At 32.5% G+C, this 18546-nt stretch overlaps 1 protein-coding gene across 1 annotated transcript; it reads right to left on the reverse strand.

Moving 5' to 3' along the window:
* Positions 1-954: 954 nt before the first annotated feature.
* On the reverse strand, positions 955-18326 carry LOC121383946 (hematopoietically-expressed homeobox protein hhex-like). The gene is made up of 4 exons (XM_041514054.1): positions 17426-18326; positions 6545-6729; positions 3582-3632; positions 955-1973 (listed from the first exon to the last, which is right to left on the reverse strand). Exons 1-4 carry the CDS (start codon positions 17949-17951, stop codon positions 1809-1811), a joined length of 927 nt encoding a protein of 308 aa, XP_041369988.1. The 5' UTR covers positions 17952-18326; the 3' UTR covers positions 955-1808.
* Between the last annotated feature and the right edge of the window lie 220 nt (positions 18327-18546).

Genomic DNA, 18546 nt, shown 5'->3' on the forward strand with positions numbered 1-18546 from the left:
GGTACACATCGACGTTCCCTACCATGATGATTACGTTGAACACTGATTTTACCATCAAAGGCCGGCCCTGGGTATTACGAAAAACATTCCCGTGTTGTTGCCAGACCCGGTTCCACTACCGATGGAGATGAAAGAAACCGGACGAAAGCGAAAGTTTACAAGTCTCCGTGATAAAAAGGGCTTCTGATTCTCTTGTTTTTGTTTTCGGCAACTGCTGATGTAATTCAAAGCGAAGTTGTTCACGTTGTGAACAAAGTGTGCGCAATATATCGCCGATTATCTAACTTCTTAGAGCAGAGCAAATCAAATGTCTTTCCCTCTAAGCGATACGCCTTGCCTACATTTGTGTAATTTATCTTTAGGCTTTAGTTTTCTCGTTTCCATTGCTACGGGGATATTATTATTTTAAAGTCGCAGACCCTAGTTTCAACCCGTAAAAATGGACACTAAGTTTAGTTAAATGACAAACCTGAAACACATTTGGATCAAGTTACAGCAGAGCGAAACAGGAGTCTGTGACGTTGAAACGGTGAAATATCCTTAAACTAGACGTTTTTCCTGCTCTGTTTGGCCGAGGGGCTGGATTTAGCTCAGTCAGTTGAGTGCCTCCTTGAGGTGCCTGTGTCGCAGGATCCAACAATCTCGGTGGATCCATTCAACTAACTGGGGGGTTTTGCGTTCCAGTCAGTGCATCACAACTGGTTAAAGGCCGTTGTATGTGCTTTCCTGTTTGTGGGAGAGTGCATATAAAAGATCCGTTGCTGCATTTGAGAAAATGTAGCGGGTTTCCTCTGATAACTATGTGTCAAAATTACCAAATGTTTGACATGTAACAGGCGATGATTAATTAATCAATGTGCTCTAGTGGTGTTGCTAAACAAAACAAACTGTTTGGCTGAACTCAACCATACTGTCGATGGCGTGCGCAATAAAGACTTTTAAAATACATGCCAATCAATATTATTGATTTATTATTCATCACACAGCTATACATATCAATATTTATACAAGAACATGTTGTTGTAGTTAACGCGTGTCGCTACTGACAGGTAAAGTAAACACAATGGATACTTTTAAATTGATCAGTAGAGTATCAGTGTTTTAGTCCATAGGTGGGTAAACACACACCAACAGTATAGTTTCTTAAAGTTTTGTGTTATCACATGTCATTTTAAAATGTCATGGATTTTCTTTGGTTTGTAGTTCATCATAAACTGATACATACTTCTGTGTAAACTAATCGGGTTGATACGACCACGACACGTTGTCATAGTTCTGTAACAAGAACACGGCTATCAGGAACTGCGGGTAATACTTCAGGAGATCAGTAAACTTCGTGTAATTTGTCATCTGGAATCTCCTTCAGGCGCAGAACCAACAGAATGCTGTTGTGCGAATTCATTCCCTTGAACACCAATATGTCCCGAAAATCTTGTGTTAACGAATGTATATGATCAATGAATGGGGAAGAGGATACACAACGTATGTTAGTGTACTTTGTTACGCTGTAAGTCCCATTATTTAATGTTGCACACCTTTCCTAGAACAAATATTGTATCCGCTCCTGTTACTATTGTAACGACGACCATCAAGGATTTAATATAGCACAAAAATGTAAAGGGATGGTCGACGTCACAGTAGAGTCGATGCTGACATAGTTCACAGATTAATCGTCTTTTAAAGCTAAACACAAAATGGAGGGACTCATACTGACGTAAGCTAATCACGTGTAAATAATGTATTGGTTGAAGTTCGTAACGTAACGGCTATTGAATCGTATGGACACACACTGGATTCGATGAATTCGGTCACGTGCCTTCAGCTTCGTTTTCTACGTCAATATCGTCATCAGATATCAGGTCGTCATCACTCACGTGACTTCCTGTTTCATCAGATATTGCCGAGATGTCATGTGATGACGTCAGTTCCGCGTCTTGGGATTCCTTCTTGCCTTCTTCACATGTCGGCGAATCCTTTTTAAAAAAAAATAATAAAAAATCAAATGTTAACTGGAAAAGAGCATTTCGAAGAGAACCAAACTTTGAATGTCGCATTAAATATGACCATGTCTGCTTCTGGTGACACATCTGACCAAAAAAAAGATGTTTCAAATGGTCAGTAAATTCCAATAATTTAATTCCAACTAGTGTTAAAATACCAGCTACGATTGTGCTTGAAACTTTTAGAGTTCTACTAGAATTAGGATGACAATTTTAGTACGAAACTGCTTTATGCGTAAATACGATTATGATCATGATAACCATTTCGTTGTTCAGATTATTAAAACTGTAACTGTGTTTGTCTTTTGCATTATTATGACACGGTGAGACGAGGTTGTAAGTTCAGTAAATTGCGTGGTTTTGCTATCAACGTATACCGTCAATTGGCTTGATAAAATAAACACGCCTTCCGTCATATTTAGTATAATTTGTTACAGTTTATAGAAAAAAACTACATCCTGCCAATTTAGAGTTTATAGTTTCAAGACGAGACAAGACTTTATTAACACTCGGGCCGATGCACAACGGCATAGGAGGAATATATATGGTATATATGGTATACGCATGCACATACTCATACACATACAAACACACATATAATATATTATGTAATAATACAGATATATAATACCCACATACAGGTAGCCAAGTACTTATAAACGAAAATACTAATGAACGTATATAATGATACTAATTTAGTAAATGTTTTTGGTTTTGATGGTGGGTGTGGTACGAAATTCTAATTGTTTTTTCTCGGATGTGTGCGGTCAAGAACGTTTAAAAATATATTTTAAATGACTGGTCAAATGTGTTTAAATTCATTAATTATTACATTTATGAAAGATGCCAAATTTGTTTAATGTACTGATTCGTTAATTCTCCGTTAGTTATTTGAATGCATAAGTACTATGAATGTAGAAACTGGACTGTTGAATTATGAAAAATGACAAATGAGACATCTACATTTAAAATGGTGTTATATATATATATATATATATATATATATATATATATATATATATATATATATATATATATATATATATATATATTTTACAACATATTAAAGACTACACAGCTTTAAAACAAACAAAAATATCTAACAAAGCGCTGAAATATTGAGCCAACAAGAGTTCGTTAGTTTTTTAAGTATCAAACTGATTAATATATCAGTCAATCGATATATTGATCAGTCAATAAATCGACCAATCAATAAATTAGTTAACCGTTCAGTAAATCAATCATGCGAACAATCAATCGATCATTCAATCCATCGATACACCATTGTTGATTACGAAAAATACATTGTGTAGTTATGAAAAAAAGCTAATATTAAATAATAATAATATTATTATTATTATTATTATTATTATTATTAATTATGTATATTATATTAGTATTACTGTTGTTGTTGTTATCATCATTATTATTATTATTATTGCTGCATATCTATGTATATATTAAATATAAAAACACAGACTTTTCTTTATTAAAGTATTTAGCGAAAGAAAACATCTCGTAATTAGGACATTCTTAAAGGCTTTGTATTTATATGTATTGCAGACTACTGGAAAATCCTACCTGCTTTAGTCGCCGCCATTTTGCTCTTCTGTTCTGAAACCACGTTTTCACCTGACAAAATTTAAGAGTTAAAACAGTTGTGTCATACATGTATTTAATAATTAATACATATAAACAAAATCGTCTTTGAAAAATCGAGTAACAAGGTATATTGTCAACTACATATTAAAACTAGTGGTATGCTGCATTTTACATTTGATATTTAAAATAGCAGTAAGGTGTATTCTAAACACTATGTATCGATAATAAAAATAGTAAGCTGTACTTTAAACACCATGTATCGATATCAAAAACAGTAAGTTGTATTTTAAACACCATGTATCGATATTAAAAACAGTAAGCTGTATTTTAAACACCATGTATCAATATTAAAAACAGTAAGCTGTATTTTAAACACCATGTATCAATATCAAAAATAGTAAGTTGTATTTTAAACCAGATATATAAAATAGTATGTTGTATTTCAACCAAATATATACAATAGTACGTTGTTTCTTGCATTTAAACTAGATGCTAGTATATACAATAGTAATAAACAGTATTTTAAACTAAATATTTAATAGTAACTAAATGTATTCTAAATTTGATATTTAAAGTACTAGTAAGCTTAATTTAAGCTAGATGTTAAAAAATACCAGTATCTGTATTTTAAACTAGATATGTAAAATAATAGTAATCTATATTTAAAAGTACTTGTCACTGCTACTTTATTATACAGTTCATTTGAATTCACCGAATAGTTCTTAGGACACACTTTTCTATATAAATTGTGGGATGTTTCAAAACCATAGAGTTTGTCCAAGAAATTGTAAAGTGTGTGTGTAGTATAAATTTTGTGTATAGTGTTTACGGGTGTCATATTTAGCTAGTTTTATATTTAGTAGTAATAAATAACTACAAATTAATTGACCCCATGCATTATATTTGACAAAATAACTCAGGAATATTGAACATATATTTATATGACGCATAAACAAAGTCACGTTCAGTAAGGCTGTTATTACATTGTTTAAAGTGAGCGAATCTACCAAATCTGGCAAGTTGACTGGATAGGGCCGTCAGAGACAGATGAGTTGTATAAAGACAGCAAATTTGTGGACAACATCTGTCTGGAATAACGTTACGATGTGTTCACCTCAAATGAACATGAATCTCAATTTCACAAGTAGTTAACTAGATAGTTTCCCTTATTTTTTTCTATTAGTAAATTACATTATTTAACTTTGGATTACTCACAATTATATATGTATATATTTATTTTGAACAATGTATGGTTGTTATGTAAACAAAACAAAATCTTAATTAAAATAATAATAATAATAAACTAAATATTTAGCTGTAATATAGTTAAAAATATAATGACTACATTTTTAAACAAAAGATAATAAATAAACTTTGCAAGAAGTCAGCAATATGGAACTTTACGGTAAAAAAATATAATAGCTATAATTATTTACACTGCTTAACTAGAGTCAGTACTTTTAAGTCAGTGAAAATGTGTAATGTTCTGTTAATTCTATCTATATTATAATATTGAACTAAGTAAAAAGCTGTATTTTAAATAACATTTTACTGACAATTTATTAATATTATCCATATTATAATACTATACTATTTATTTAAATCAATAAAAAATTGTATTTTGAATATCATATTTAACCAGCGTTATTTACATTTATATTCTATATAATTTATACCGTTAACGTAACTCGATAAAAAGATGTATTTTAATGATGTACACTATTATATGACTATTATACTTTTTATTTAAGTTACCAAGAAAAAAACCCTGCATTTTGATTGATGTTTTGTTAAATGTATTTACTTGTATTTAACTGGGCAAAAATAAAAACAAATATATTTACATGGCCTTGTGCTATTTTATTTATATTCTATTTCAAATAACATATTTAGCTGGCGTTGTGTTTAATGTATTTATTTAACTCTGTACAAAGCCGTATTTTAAATAAGATATTTACCTAGCGATGTGTTTATTTTATTTATAGTGCATAAAATTATAGTATATTTCGGTAAAAAGCGGTATTTTATATAACATATTTCCCTGGCGTTATTTATTCTATTTATAATCTATATAGTTACAAGTATACGTATTATATAATTCAGTAAAACAAAAGCTGTATTTATTTGATATACACTGTTTATTTAACTTGGTTTAAACTTATTTAAAATTGTATATTTTATATATACTGTTTATTTAACTCGGTTTCAAGCTGTATTAAATTGGTGTGTTTTATATGTACTGCTTATTTAACTTGGTTTAAAGCTGTATTTAAATATGGTGTATATTATATATACTGTGTATTTAATTCGGTTTAAAGCTGTATTAAAATGGTGTATTTTATATATACTGGGTTTTTTAACTTGGTATAAAGCTCTTTTTAATTATTTTATATATATATATATATATATACAGTTTATTTAACTTGGTTTAAAGCTGTATTTAAATGATGTATTTTATATATACTCTTTATTTAACTTGGTTTAAAGTTGTATTTACAAATTGTGTATTTTATATATACTGTTATTTAACTCGGTTTAAAGCTGTATTTAAATGGTTTATTTGACATATACTGTTTATTTAACTCGGTTTAAAGCTGTATTAAAATGGTATATTTTATATATACTGTTTATTTAAATTGGTTTAAAGCTGTATTAAAATGGTGTATTTTATATATACTGTTTTTTTAACTTGGTTTAAAGCTCTATTTAAATGGTGTGTTATATATACTGTTTATTTAATTGGTTTAAAGCTGTATTTAAAAATGGTGTTTTTATATTTACTTTTATTTAACTCGGTTTAAAGCTGTACTTAAATGGTTTATTTGACATATACTATTTATTTAACTCGGTTTAAAGCTGTATTTATATGGTGTATTTTATAACTACTATTTAACTCGATTTAAAACTATTTTATATGATACTTTAAATGGGGATATATTTACCTGACGTTCTGTTAGCTGCAGTAACTTGGCTAATCTCTTTCGTTCTGGTGGAGATAAATATTTCTGACTTTCGAACTTTTTCTCCAGTTCCAGTGTCTGGTCGTTGGAGAATCTCACCTGCCCACCTTTCCTCTTGTGCATCGGGCGCGACACATACGGGTTCCACAGAAACGACCTGGGACACACTGAAATCAACATGTATTACATTTGTTAAAGAGAATGTGCTGAATGGAGGGGAAAAAAAATATAATAAACATTTCTCTCATCATTAAGTATATAAGACAGAGTTATTATATGAAAAACAGCTATGAAACATATATTTTTTCTTATCTTCTCTTAAGTATAAATATAGGAAAGAGCTATCTACAAAAGGGCTATCACTTGGTTATGCTTAACATGGGGCACAAACTGCATTGTGATGTCTGTGGTTATCATACAACAGTTTCAAGTTGATATTTTATTATTAAAACATGTATAAAACATATCTTGTTTATGTGTAGTGTTAACGTTTAACACATGAAACTAACATGGCACTTTTGGAAGTGCAATTTATTTTAGATAAAATGGTCAAATTAAAAAAAAGTTACTTTTCAGCCATCTTTGTTCATGCAAAATTTTAGTTTATTTATTTAACAGATGAGAAAAATAATACATCATATAGAGTCAAGTGGATTTTTTTTAAAGTTAGCTCGCACCCTCGGTGATGGAATGTTTTACCCTGGGACTCGAAAAGCCTCCTCACAGGTTGAAATTTTCACCACCTCTCGTATTGTATTCCACATGGCCGCATATAATGGATTATTTCAATATAATAAAAAAAGGTGTTTTTTCTTGTTACTCTCACATAAATTATGAGTTACAAAATTACTGATTGTAGGAAAATCATTATGTTGTAATTTATTTTGTCATTCATTTGCACCAAACACCTTTTAATCTGACTCCACCCCACCCTCACCCAATATTATTCGCAGTCAATATCACACACTAGATTAGGTGAGTGAAAATTAATTTAAGGAGTTTTGAAACATTGACTTGATTTTTATTTATATTCATTACGTTGTTCTTCTCTTTTTGTTGTTTTAACACTTAATAACAATATAACTTTGTAAAATGGTGGTCATTTTCAATGAAACGTATTAATACATGTATATATATTTCTTAAATAATTGTACCTGGGACATTTTAACAAAATGTTTTATTCGTTCTCTACTTTACTTTGACTACATACACTCAAATTATATTTCTTCTTTATATATGTTTGCAACATACTGTTTCTACCGATGATCACTGAGATGATAATATGAACGTAATTACAAAATTACAAAATGTACGTTTAGGAATATATTTTTCTAAATGTCAGAACAGAAAATAGTGTTATTTACACTCTGGTCGTTCCAAAACATATCTGTTTAAAATGCACATAGGTCACTTATTTAATATACTCAATGCTATTTGTATCCTTGTTATAAGGTTGCTTTGTTCACATCTCGACAAAACAGAACAGCATAATTTAATTTGTTTAAAGGTTATCCACTTAGAATCGAGTCCCATGACTAACAGAGGAAATAAACGAGCACACATCAATTACAGAATACATATAGAGACGTCGGTATCTTCCGCAATTGGGGGAGAACAAAAAACAAAAGCGCTTTTGGTGTGAAACTATGTGATGACGTCAGTCATGACAGCGTGATCAGCATGTAACACACATGGCTGCTTCCGATGTGATATGCCCAACAACGACTACAAACGAAGATCTCTGGAGATTACAGAGAAATAGGACCCACTTGTTTAAACTACTTCCCGTCGGTACTGCTCGGTAGGATGCTCCGACTATTGCCGGAAACACGCGAGATTTGCCCGAGTGGCTCGTTCCGGTGGTTGGCTTTTTGTTTTGTGTACTAACACAATGCAACATTCAGCATTCTGTAACCGGAGATGGTAATAGGTTGACGAACTTCGATAGGTTTCCTTTTTTATATTAAAAACAATAATACCATTGTGATTCAGAATGTATATGGATTTGTTTGTTTTTTGTTTATTTTTTGGGGTTTTTTTTGGGGGGTGGGGGGTGGGTTGGGGTAGGTGGGTGCAGTTTGTGGGGGGTTTTGTGTTTGCTTCTTCTTTTTTCTTTTCTTTTCTGTTTTGCTTTGTTTTGTTTTGTTTTGTATTGTTTGTTTTTGTATTGTTTTGTTTTTGTTTTTGTTGTTGTTTGTTTGTTTTGTTTTTTTTGCTTTTATTAAAAATATTTTGGGTGGGTTTTTCTCAATCCAAAATGTAATTATAAAATTTATAATTAGGTTGTTTTCAGTAGCTTTGCATGCTTGATTGTGATATTAATACCATATACATGTGTATTATTTACTATTACATCACGCAAGTCTTGGGAATGGCTGTCCTCCTAAAGACGAACTAGTAATGGCTAATCGGGCTCAGGAGTGGCAGTCCATCCATAGATCCATAGAAGCACGTGACATTCATTGTAATATACTGTCATTACCTTTGTCATATATATAAACTTGATTGTGTTATTGGTTTTATCTTTCATTTCAATGATTTAGCGCACTTTTAGTCAGGCCATGATTACATCTTTAAAATAAAATTAATTACTTTGGTTTTGAAAAAAAGACAAAACAAAACAGGAACGTTTTAACTGCACACATGTCAGTATTCGGGGTGGGTGGCGGGGTTAATGCATTAATGTTATAAATAGTAACTTCTCCCTACTGACACCCTGTCCATAGTATTAAAGCTCAATCTTCTGCTATTTATTTTAAAACTTGTATTTGTCTATCTATCTGTCTGTCAGCCTTCCACCTCTCTCTCTCTCTCTCTCTCTCTCTCTCTCTCTCTCTCTCTCTCTCTCTCTCTCTCTCTCTCTCTCTCTCTCTCTCTCTCTCTCTCTCTCTCTCTCTCTCTCTCTCTCTCTATTTATACATGTAGATTTAAGATTTACAGTTTTGACGTAATATGTGTATAATTTATTATATATTTATTTGTTACTTGCCTATACATGTAATCTGATATTACCGACCAGTGATCTTGGGTGAAATAATGATCTGTCCTATTCTGTTGTAAAATTAATATGACTAATGTATATAGTTGAACTACTCACATAACACATACGTCAACTAGCATAGGATGAAGGACAATAAAGGGAAGGGATAGTGGTTTGATGACACTGTTATATGTTATGATAAGCTGTATCATGTGACAAACAGCCTGTTTAATGACGACAATCCATTTCACATAGATCACTAATTAAGAGAAATCAGATGTTGTAAAGTAGTCGTTTGTTTCAAAGGCGACCATGTTAGGAAAACATAATTAGTATTTCAGATTTGAAGTACTATATGATTATGTTTGCAAAATAAAATATTATTATCAAACACTAGATTTTGTTTCTCTGTTTTCAAATGAGTTGTGTTTGTTATGTTTTGCTGAGCGATAATATATCAGTCAGCTCTTGAGTGGAATCATTTGATTCTTTATTACATTCATTCGTTTGCTCGTCGCCTCGTTCGTTCATTGATCTAACGATGAAACACGATATGAAAGATTATGCAATATTTGTAACCTAGGTTGTATTGGCAACGAATCCCATTGTTTATTAGACTGTAACACAGCAAACGATCTTAGAATATGATATTTACATAGCTACTATTGGAAAAATCCGAGCGTAATAAAAATTAAAATTTTGTTTGACAATAAGATTTATTAATAAAACTTTGTGAATACATAAGACAAAGTTTCAATAGAATGCGTTAAATTGTGTGAATTTACATGTATATACATATAATATATATTAATTTCATAATGATCTCCCAGTGAAAACATTAAATTGTGTGAATTTACATGTATATACATATAATATATACTAATTTCATAATTTACATCTCCCAGTGAAAACATTAATCCAGTATTATGTGCTCACAATGTATAATTGTATTTTAGTTTACCTCATGTATCATGTATGGTCTGACGAATAAAGAATTTGAATTTGAATTGAATCTAATCATCGATTCATCCAATCATTACTAGCTTTGGAACACTATTTATATCTCTGTCTGCCTGTGTATCTGGCTTCTTCGATATGTTGTAATATATAATGAGCTTAGACTACACAAATATAAAGTTTAGAAATTAAATTACCCTGTACAATTAATTAACGTTTGTTTGCTTGTTTGTGGTGTTTGTTTGTTGTTTCTTGTTTTGTTTTATTTGGGGGGTTTTTTGTTTGTTTGTTAGTTTGTTGTTGGTTTTTGTTTTTGTTTTGTTTGTTGTTGTTGCTGTTGTTGTTGTTGTTTGTTTCCTCCATTTTGTTGTTTTTGTTGCTTTGTTGGTTGTTGTTTTTATTTCTTTTTTACCCTTTTGTCGACAATATGAAAATAAATGAATAATAGTGATTCATTTGCATCCTTATATAACTGTTTGACAGTTATAGAAATATGAATAAATAACGTTATCCAGATTCGGGCATTTTTGTTTAATTCGGGCAAAAATCGGCCTACCCTCTCCCCCCCCCCCCCCCCCCCCCTTCCAAAATAGGAGCCCGTACGTCTATGCTGAAGAGGAAGGTGCATGCAGTGTATATTTCAAGTCACGTTATGTGTGCGACTCTGCTTTGCCTTTGTTAGTTCAACTGCCGTGCTACCCAGCGTTTTAAAACAGCATGTAAGCTGAAGGAGGGTAAACAGGTGGGGCGGGGGTGGTAAATCAAGGTGACTGCGGTGAAACGAGTCAACACGCCGAGAGCTGATCACAACACTTACGACTAACTTCAACGACGCCATTATTTGACAACCAACGTCGTTTTGACTTCTAATATGGCGTTTATTGGCTAGCGGTCAGCGGTGTCGAGATAAAAAGTCATACAAGTTCTACAAGGTATTACAGGCATTACGCAGGTAATAAACAGGTAATATACAGGTAATACAGAGGTAACGAGCCGGATATTTACATATTGCAGCTGTTATAAACCATTCGACTGTCTCTACAATTGGTTAATATCCCATTAACAAATCATAAGCAAATAATTTCTTTCGTGTTTAATGCTGTTTGAATATAAATTTGTCAATATGCTACCTTCAACGGATGTTGTTGAAATGAAACAGTTTCAATAAAAGACAGAACCAAATTAACGCGTTCTTTTATTAGCAGTCATAAAGCAAATAGGCCGGCGTATTGCCCATGTTAATGGCTGTACAAACAATTACTGATATTATCGCGTTGCCTAACCGCCTGTGTTGCGCTGTGTTTACTTTAGAAACAGAATTATCGTCAACTTTCTTACCAGTCCGTGGATCCAAACACCATATCAGTGTTGAAATATCTTGAGATATTTATTTCCTTTTTATCAATTCTGTTGGGCTCTCTCTGTCTCCATTTACTACTTAATATTCTCTCCCTTCCTCCCTCCCTCCCTCTGTCTCCCTCTGTTTATCTCTCTCTCTCTCTCTCTCTCTCTCTCTCTCTCTCTCTCTCTCTCTCTCTCTCTCTCTCTCTCTCTCTCTCTCTCTCTCTCTCTCTCTCTCTCTCGGATATGGTCACTTTCATTCAAGTCGTAGAATTAGTTTTAAAACTTCACATAATATTCTTTGTGTTCTTGACAGCGATGTAAGAATATCTGTAGTGGGCAATATTATAGTCGTAGGCATAGACTTAGAATTGGTGCTTTGTGGTTGTTTATCTGTTGTTGTTGTTGTTGTTGTTGTTGTGGTGGTGGTGGTGGTGGTTGTAGTGATGGTGGTGGTTGTGGTTGTGATTTTTGGTGGTGTGGGTTTTTTTTTGGGTGGTTGGTTTTGTTTTTGGGGTTGTTTTTTTTGTTGTTGTTTTTTGGGAGGGGGTGTTTGTTTATTTGTTTTTTATTATTATTTATACTTAAAAATCCCCAAAGATTTGCACTACAAACGTTTCTCTGTCTAAAAGCAAACAAATTATTATTATAATTACAATGTTTGGTTTGGAATATCACGACTTGTAAACATTATTTCTTAGACTATGTTATCCGCGATTATATTGAATTGGATTTTACAAGTCGTCTTATGTTAGAAGGATGTATGAATCACAAAAACTTGAAATTCACACAAAAAAGTAATCATAATAGATTTGTAAATAAATGATTACTTTGTATTCAGCACTCTTTGTTCTGTTTAGTAATATTTCATCGTTGTTTTTGTTTGCACGGAACTTTAATATAGGCTGTTTTCAATCAATAATAGTTACTTTTCGTTAAGTAATGTATTTTAATTTGTCGACCTGTTGGTGTGTATTTTTATACATACGTATGTTTGTCTGTGTCATTTCAAAAATATAGTTACAATTATTGTTATTAGTTGTATCATCATCATCATCATCATCATCATCATCATCATCATTTATTTATTTATTTCAATAATATAATATTCATATTTGTTTTCAGTTTTTACAGTTTTAAATAAGATGTATTGTTCTGTTTCATCATGCAAGTTATAGCTATTTAACTCTTTTTTTTTTATCTATCTACCTATCTACCGATCGATCGATATATATATATATATATATATATATATATATATATATATATATATATATATATATATATATATATATATATATATATATATATATATATGCATGTAGATTGAAACCTTACAATCTTAATATTAAATTATAAATAAACAAAACATTATTTTTCTCAAAATATTCTTTGCCAGTAGTTGGGTTTTTTCATATTAATACCAATGAAAATTACTTTTCACAGCTGGTACATCTTCTTGATACATGTTAAACAGAAAAGCCAGCAATTTTACTTTTTGTAAACTATAAATATAAAATACAGTGACGTGCATCATTATTAGATAATTATAACATGATGGTTTTTCTCGAGACCAGATTTATTTTATTTCGGACATTGTCAATATTTCATTTCAACTTATTTTCCTGCTTTTATCCAATTAAGGTGCAAGCACGCTGTTTTGAGCACACAGCAAAAACTCGCTCTGGGTGGGAGCTGGTATCGGGCAGCGTTCCCTGTACCTACCAGTCTTATGTCCGATAGCTTAATCACGACACCACCGAGGCGGTTTAAACAATATTAATTTCTATTGTTTTTATATACAGTCATGGTTACTATTTTAAAAACTGCTATATTAAATTGGTGAAACACGTACAATAGTATAAGATGTACATGATATCAATCAGAGTAGAATATAGTGTATATTATGTACCTTATAAAAGTATAATACTGCGTCGTATAAACTTATATACTTTCCTATTCACATTATATGTGGTAAATGAATATGGAAACATTTTGAGAAATAAATGAACTGGGTTGTGTGTTTTTTTTTTTTTTTTTTAATTAATAATCTATTGTGACGGTTGTATACCAAAAATATAATTATTTACATTTTAACTCTTAAAAACTTATGAATGTTTATAAATTCAGAAATTAAACTTACAGCTGTAAAAGACTCAATTTATAAACAAAGCCAGTCCTATAAACATATTTATAAAATGCTCATATTATTTATGCGTATAGTATGTAATGATGGTACTATAACTCACCACAAATAATTGAATATGAATGCACGTAGAATAGTAAGACTTTTTTGTATTTTACAGCAAATCCTTCTTTGTTAAAAGGGAGTGGGACATAACCCAGTGGTAAAGTCCTCACTTGATGCGCGGTCGGTTTGGGATCGATCCTCGTCGATGGGCCCATTGGGTTATTTCTCGTTCCAGCCAGTGCGCCACTGGTATATCAAAGACCGTGGTATGTGCTATCCTGTCTGTGGGATGGTGCATATAAAAGATCCCTTGCTACCAATTGAAAAATATAGTGGGTTTCTTCTCTAAGACTATGTGTCAAAATGACCAAATGTTTGACATCCAATAGCCGATGATTAATAAATCACTGTGCTGTAACATTTACCAAAGTTTGATACCCAATAGGAGATGTATTTTTCGTGCTGGGGTGTCGTTAAACATTCATTCATTCAATGTGCTCTAGTGGTGTCATTGAACAAAACAACCTTTAACTATATAATGATTGTGCTATAATTAATGTAGGCGTCAAACACAAATGATGGAATATGAACGCATGCAGTAAGATGTTTCTTGTATTTTACAGCTGAACCTGTTTTCTTATAGATGTATTATATATATATATATATATCAAAGGCACCGACTGGCCTTATGTGTCAGGTGCTGTAAAACAGCTGTCATTCTCACTACATAGAGTCCCTGTAGAGCCCTGAATTGTAATAAATATTAAATACAATAAACTCAACAGCCTCAAATTGAAGAAATGCTGTGCGGTGTCGTTTAAACACACGTTCCTTTCCATTTTTGTGTTATTACAATTCAAGGCAGCTCTGAATATTGTTACAAATCAGGGCAATTCTTTCTTACAATTCAAGTCAGCTAGTTTATTACAATTCAGGGCAGTTTTTATTACAATTCAAGTCAGTATTACAATTCAGGGCAGTTTTTATTACAATTCAAGGCAGATATTACAATTCAGGTAATTTATTACAATTCAGGGCACTACAGTCCCGCCTTGAGGATAAATCGAGATATAGGTATTATTTTTTCAGACGACAGCGGCTCTAGCAACGGCTTTGACGACGACAGTGTTTGCGTTTAAGCTCCAACGTTTTAGTTTCGCGGGTTTTTTCCAATTATTAGAAGCAAAAAAATTCCTAGATCTATGAATTTAGGTTTGTAATTGCATCTATAAATGTTCTCAATGCATGTTTAAAACATAAATACTTTAAAAAATTTAATTAGTTTTGGTTTTAAGAACTAAAATAATCATGAAACGTACATCACTAATTAGTTGGTCACGGGCCTGAGAATGTCTCTAAATGAAAATTTAAACGGGTACATATATAAGAAACTACTAGAGTTGTTGACTGTAGAACGGTAGATCTTCTTATTTCTTTGAGCAAAAGAATTAGGGCTATACTGTCTTGTAATATATTTATTTATATTTTACGGAGTAATTAATGTATGACTTAGGACTAGGTGTACTACATTTTACCAGCTCACTTTATTCGGTAACCCCTGCGTGTGCTGTAACCTCACCGTGGTGCAGGGGTGTAACATTCTCTTTGAGAATGGCCAATACAGCACAAAATTGAAGTTTTGAGTAAAATTCATTATCCGTAAAATTCTGTGATATTTGTGTTTTTGTACAGTTCTCTACACTGTTTTTGTTTAAGTCTTGAATTTTTATATTGATGTTGATCATCACTTTATTTATTTGCATTACCATAGTTTGACACCCAATAGCCGATGTATTTTTCGTGCTGGGGTGTCGTTAAACATTCATTCATTCATTCATTATTCGGTAAATACATCCTTTTTTTCTTGTGAATTTACATTTATAACAAAAACAGACACAAACGTTTACTACAAAATCATTTTCTCTACGGTTTTAAGTAAAGATTAAAATTAAAACAAACGGTAGATATTTTATACAAGCTGTAAACTAAGTGGAAGTACCCTTTTGTGTTGTGGATTTATTAATTCTGTGTAATTTCATGATAATCGAAACTATGTTTATAGTATTAATTGTAACATTTGTATCAGTTTAATATTTTGTTAAAGTAACGTGAAATTTGTAACAACTTGTACATTGGTCTGTTTTTAGTTTCCTTAGTACAAGACTTGAAAAACACGGAAGCTGAGTCTGGTATTGTCAAAAGAGTTCTATGTCGTCTGCTGTCAGATCTGTAGTTCGCGCCAGCACAGACGCGCTGTGTTTTCTCACATTGATTCAGAGCGTTTGGTTTTCGACTGGTACCATATTCACCACACTTATACCTATATCCAAATCCGGTGAGTTCTGGGACTTACATGTTATTGGCATATCATTATTGCTCTTAAATATTTGCATCTGGTTAAACTGGTTTCAGATTTGTTTATTTTAACTTAATATATTATTTTTAAACGTGCATCAGTTTAAAGACTGGTTATAGTGAATTGTAATAAATTACCTAAATTGTAATACTGACTTAAATTGTAATAAAAAGTGCCCTGAAATGAGTTGTAATAAAACTAGCCTACACTGGTTTATATATAAAAATGTTGTTTTTAAATATGAAATTCTAATTTAAAATAAGTTTATCAATTTATACCATAGACCGTTCACATATGTCAATATTTTCAGAAACCCGTATTCTTTTTTTTTAAATTCTTTTTGTCGTTTCTTTTTTCTTTCGTTTTTCACACATACACCTAAATGTTTAGATAAAAATGTAAACTTTGTTATGAATATTGTTTATTCTCGTTTTGTTTGTTTTAAAAGGATACACTGCGTTAACCTCCTTCCCTTAACGTACGGGTTTGTATGGAGGTAAAACTGTTGCTAACTGCGGCCTCTAATCAACACATGCAGATGTTCAGTTGCTTAACAAATTGTGGTCTGTTTTTCGTTAAATATCATGTGATTTTTGTTTTATATAAAACTTCAAAATACATTTTGTTACCAGTAAACTACAGATCTTATCGTTTTAAAGAGTAATAATTTTTATTAAAATCAACATTAATGAAAATCATATATAGCAATATTTCTATTTACCTTTTTTTTTCTAATCTAGTTTTGTGTGCATTGTGTTTAAAAAGTTAAATATTATACCAATATTACAGGCGCCAATCTATGATTTGTTTTGTATGGGGTCAGTATAAATAATGTATTGTAATTCGGTGGCTTTGATAAACCAAGATTCATCACCTTATACAAAAGCTGAATTAATTACTTGGCCAAAACTAGAGAGGTACCGATATATCATATATCAAATTTTTGTTTATCGTTTTCCAAATCCAGTTTTACTTATTTGTCGAATAAAAGCAATGTGAATTATGTTAATATATCTTTTAATAGTTAAATGTTTTTACCTTTGGAGAAAGCATGATGTCTACCCTCCAAGAAGGACAACTCTGCCCGCTGGTACGCCGAAACCCCGTAAACGTCACCAAGAAGAGTGTGCGCCCCAACATATCCTCCTGGAAACATAGTGGGATCGTACACCGCCACTGGCTTGTACACGGACGGAGAAAACGCATGCGATAGAGAGGTCATAGTCTGTCCCTGACTCGAGGGGAACGTATGCACCGGCCCTGAATGCATCGCCAAGGGACTGAGTGGGGTGGGTTTCGCAGGAACATTGTTAGCTCCACTCACGCTAGGTCTAGAGTTGCCTAAAATGTCATCTATTCCAAACGACGTCTGCCCAGAACTGTGAGGTCGTCTGTGGGATGTGGCTTCTTTGGCGACGTGCAGGCTGTGGTAGAGTCCCGGCAGACCCATCCCCAGTCCTTCTGCGTGTATCCCCTGAAACACGGGAGCCAGGCCCTGGCTATGCTGTGACAATCCAGTTATCGCATAAGACAGTGGTAGAGATTGCATTATTTCCGCTGCCATCTGCGACTAACTTCCAAAAATCTTGTTCCAATCTTTGATGGGGAAAAATATTCACCTTTTCCTATCTGTAAACCCCTGGTTACTTATTGTCCCTAGTGTCACCCATAATTCAGGGGACTAAACACTGTGACGATCTTTGTCAAACAACGAGTTGTTATTAAATATACAATAGCCCTTCTAGTATGTGGCGCGTTCAGCTGTCAGCTCATATAGATGTTTGATTTCTGCTACGAAGTGTCCAATAGAAAGTATAGGATGGTTTTCAGCAAAGCAATGATCCAATAGAAACCGCCATCAGTCACCAAAATGACCATCTGGTCCAATCCGCTGTCAGTGTATAATGGCCGCCGTATCTCGGGTATCTTCGTCAACCCGTCGTCGCTGTCCGGACGCGTATGAGTGTAGACATTTCATTGGCAACTATTGTCACGTTTACTAATTAATATTTATTTAATCGACAACAACTGGACGAGGTTTGACATCGGGTAGGCTGGTGACACGACTTTCATAGCCAATCATTGCTCCTTTTGTCGCAAGACGTTGTGATAACACTATTGCGGGCGTGGCCACGTCATATTGACTCTTGAAAACCTGT

Source organism: Gigantopelta aegis, chromosome 10, assembly GCF_016097555.1.
Source record: "Gigantopelta aegis isolate Gae_Host chromosome 10, Gae_host_genome, whole genome shotgun sequence".
Lineage (NCBI taxonomy): Eukaryota > Metazoa > Mollusca > Gastropoda > Neomphalida > Peltospiridae > Gigantopelta > Gigantopelta aegis.

What these genes read in the sequence shown, in the direction of transcription:
- LOC121383946 (XM_041514054.1), bottom strand. Translation starts at nt 17,951, where the DNA reads ATGGCAGCGGAAATAATGCAATCTCTACCACTGTCTTATGCGATAACT. An exon ending in ACATCATGCTTTCTCCAAAG is followed by an intron (nt 6,730 to 17,425) that starts GTAAAAACATTT and finishes TGTTGATTTCAG; the next exon opens with TGTGTCCCAGGTCGTTTCTG. An exon ending in TGCAGCTAACAGAACGTCAG is followed by an intron (nt 3,633 to 6,544) that starts GTAAATATATCC and finishes AAATTTTGTCAG; the next exon opens with GTGAAAACGTGGTTTCAGAA.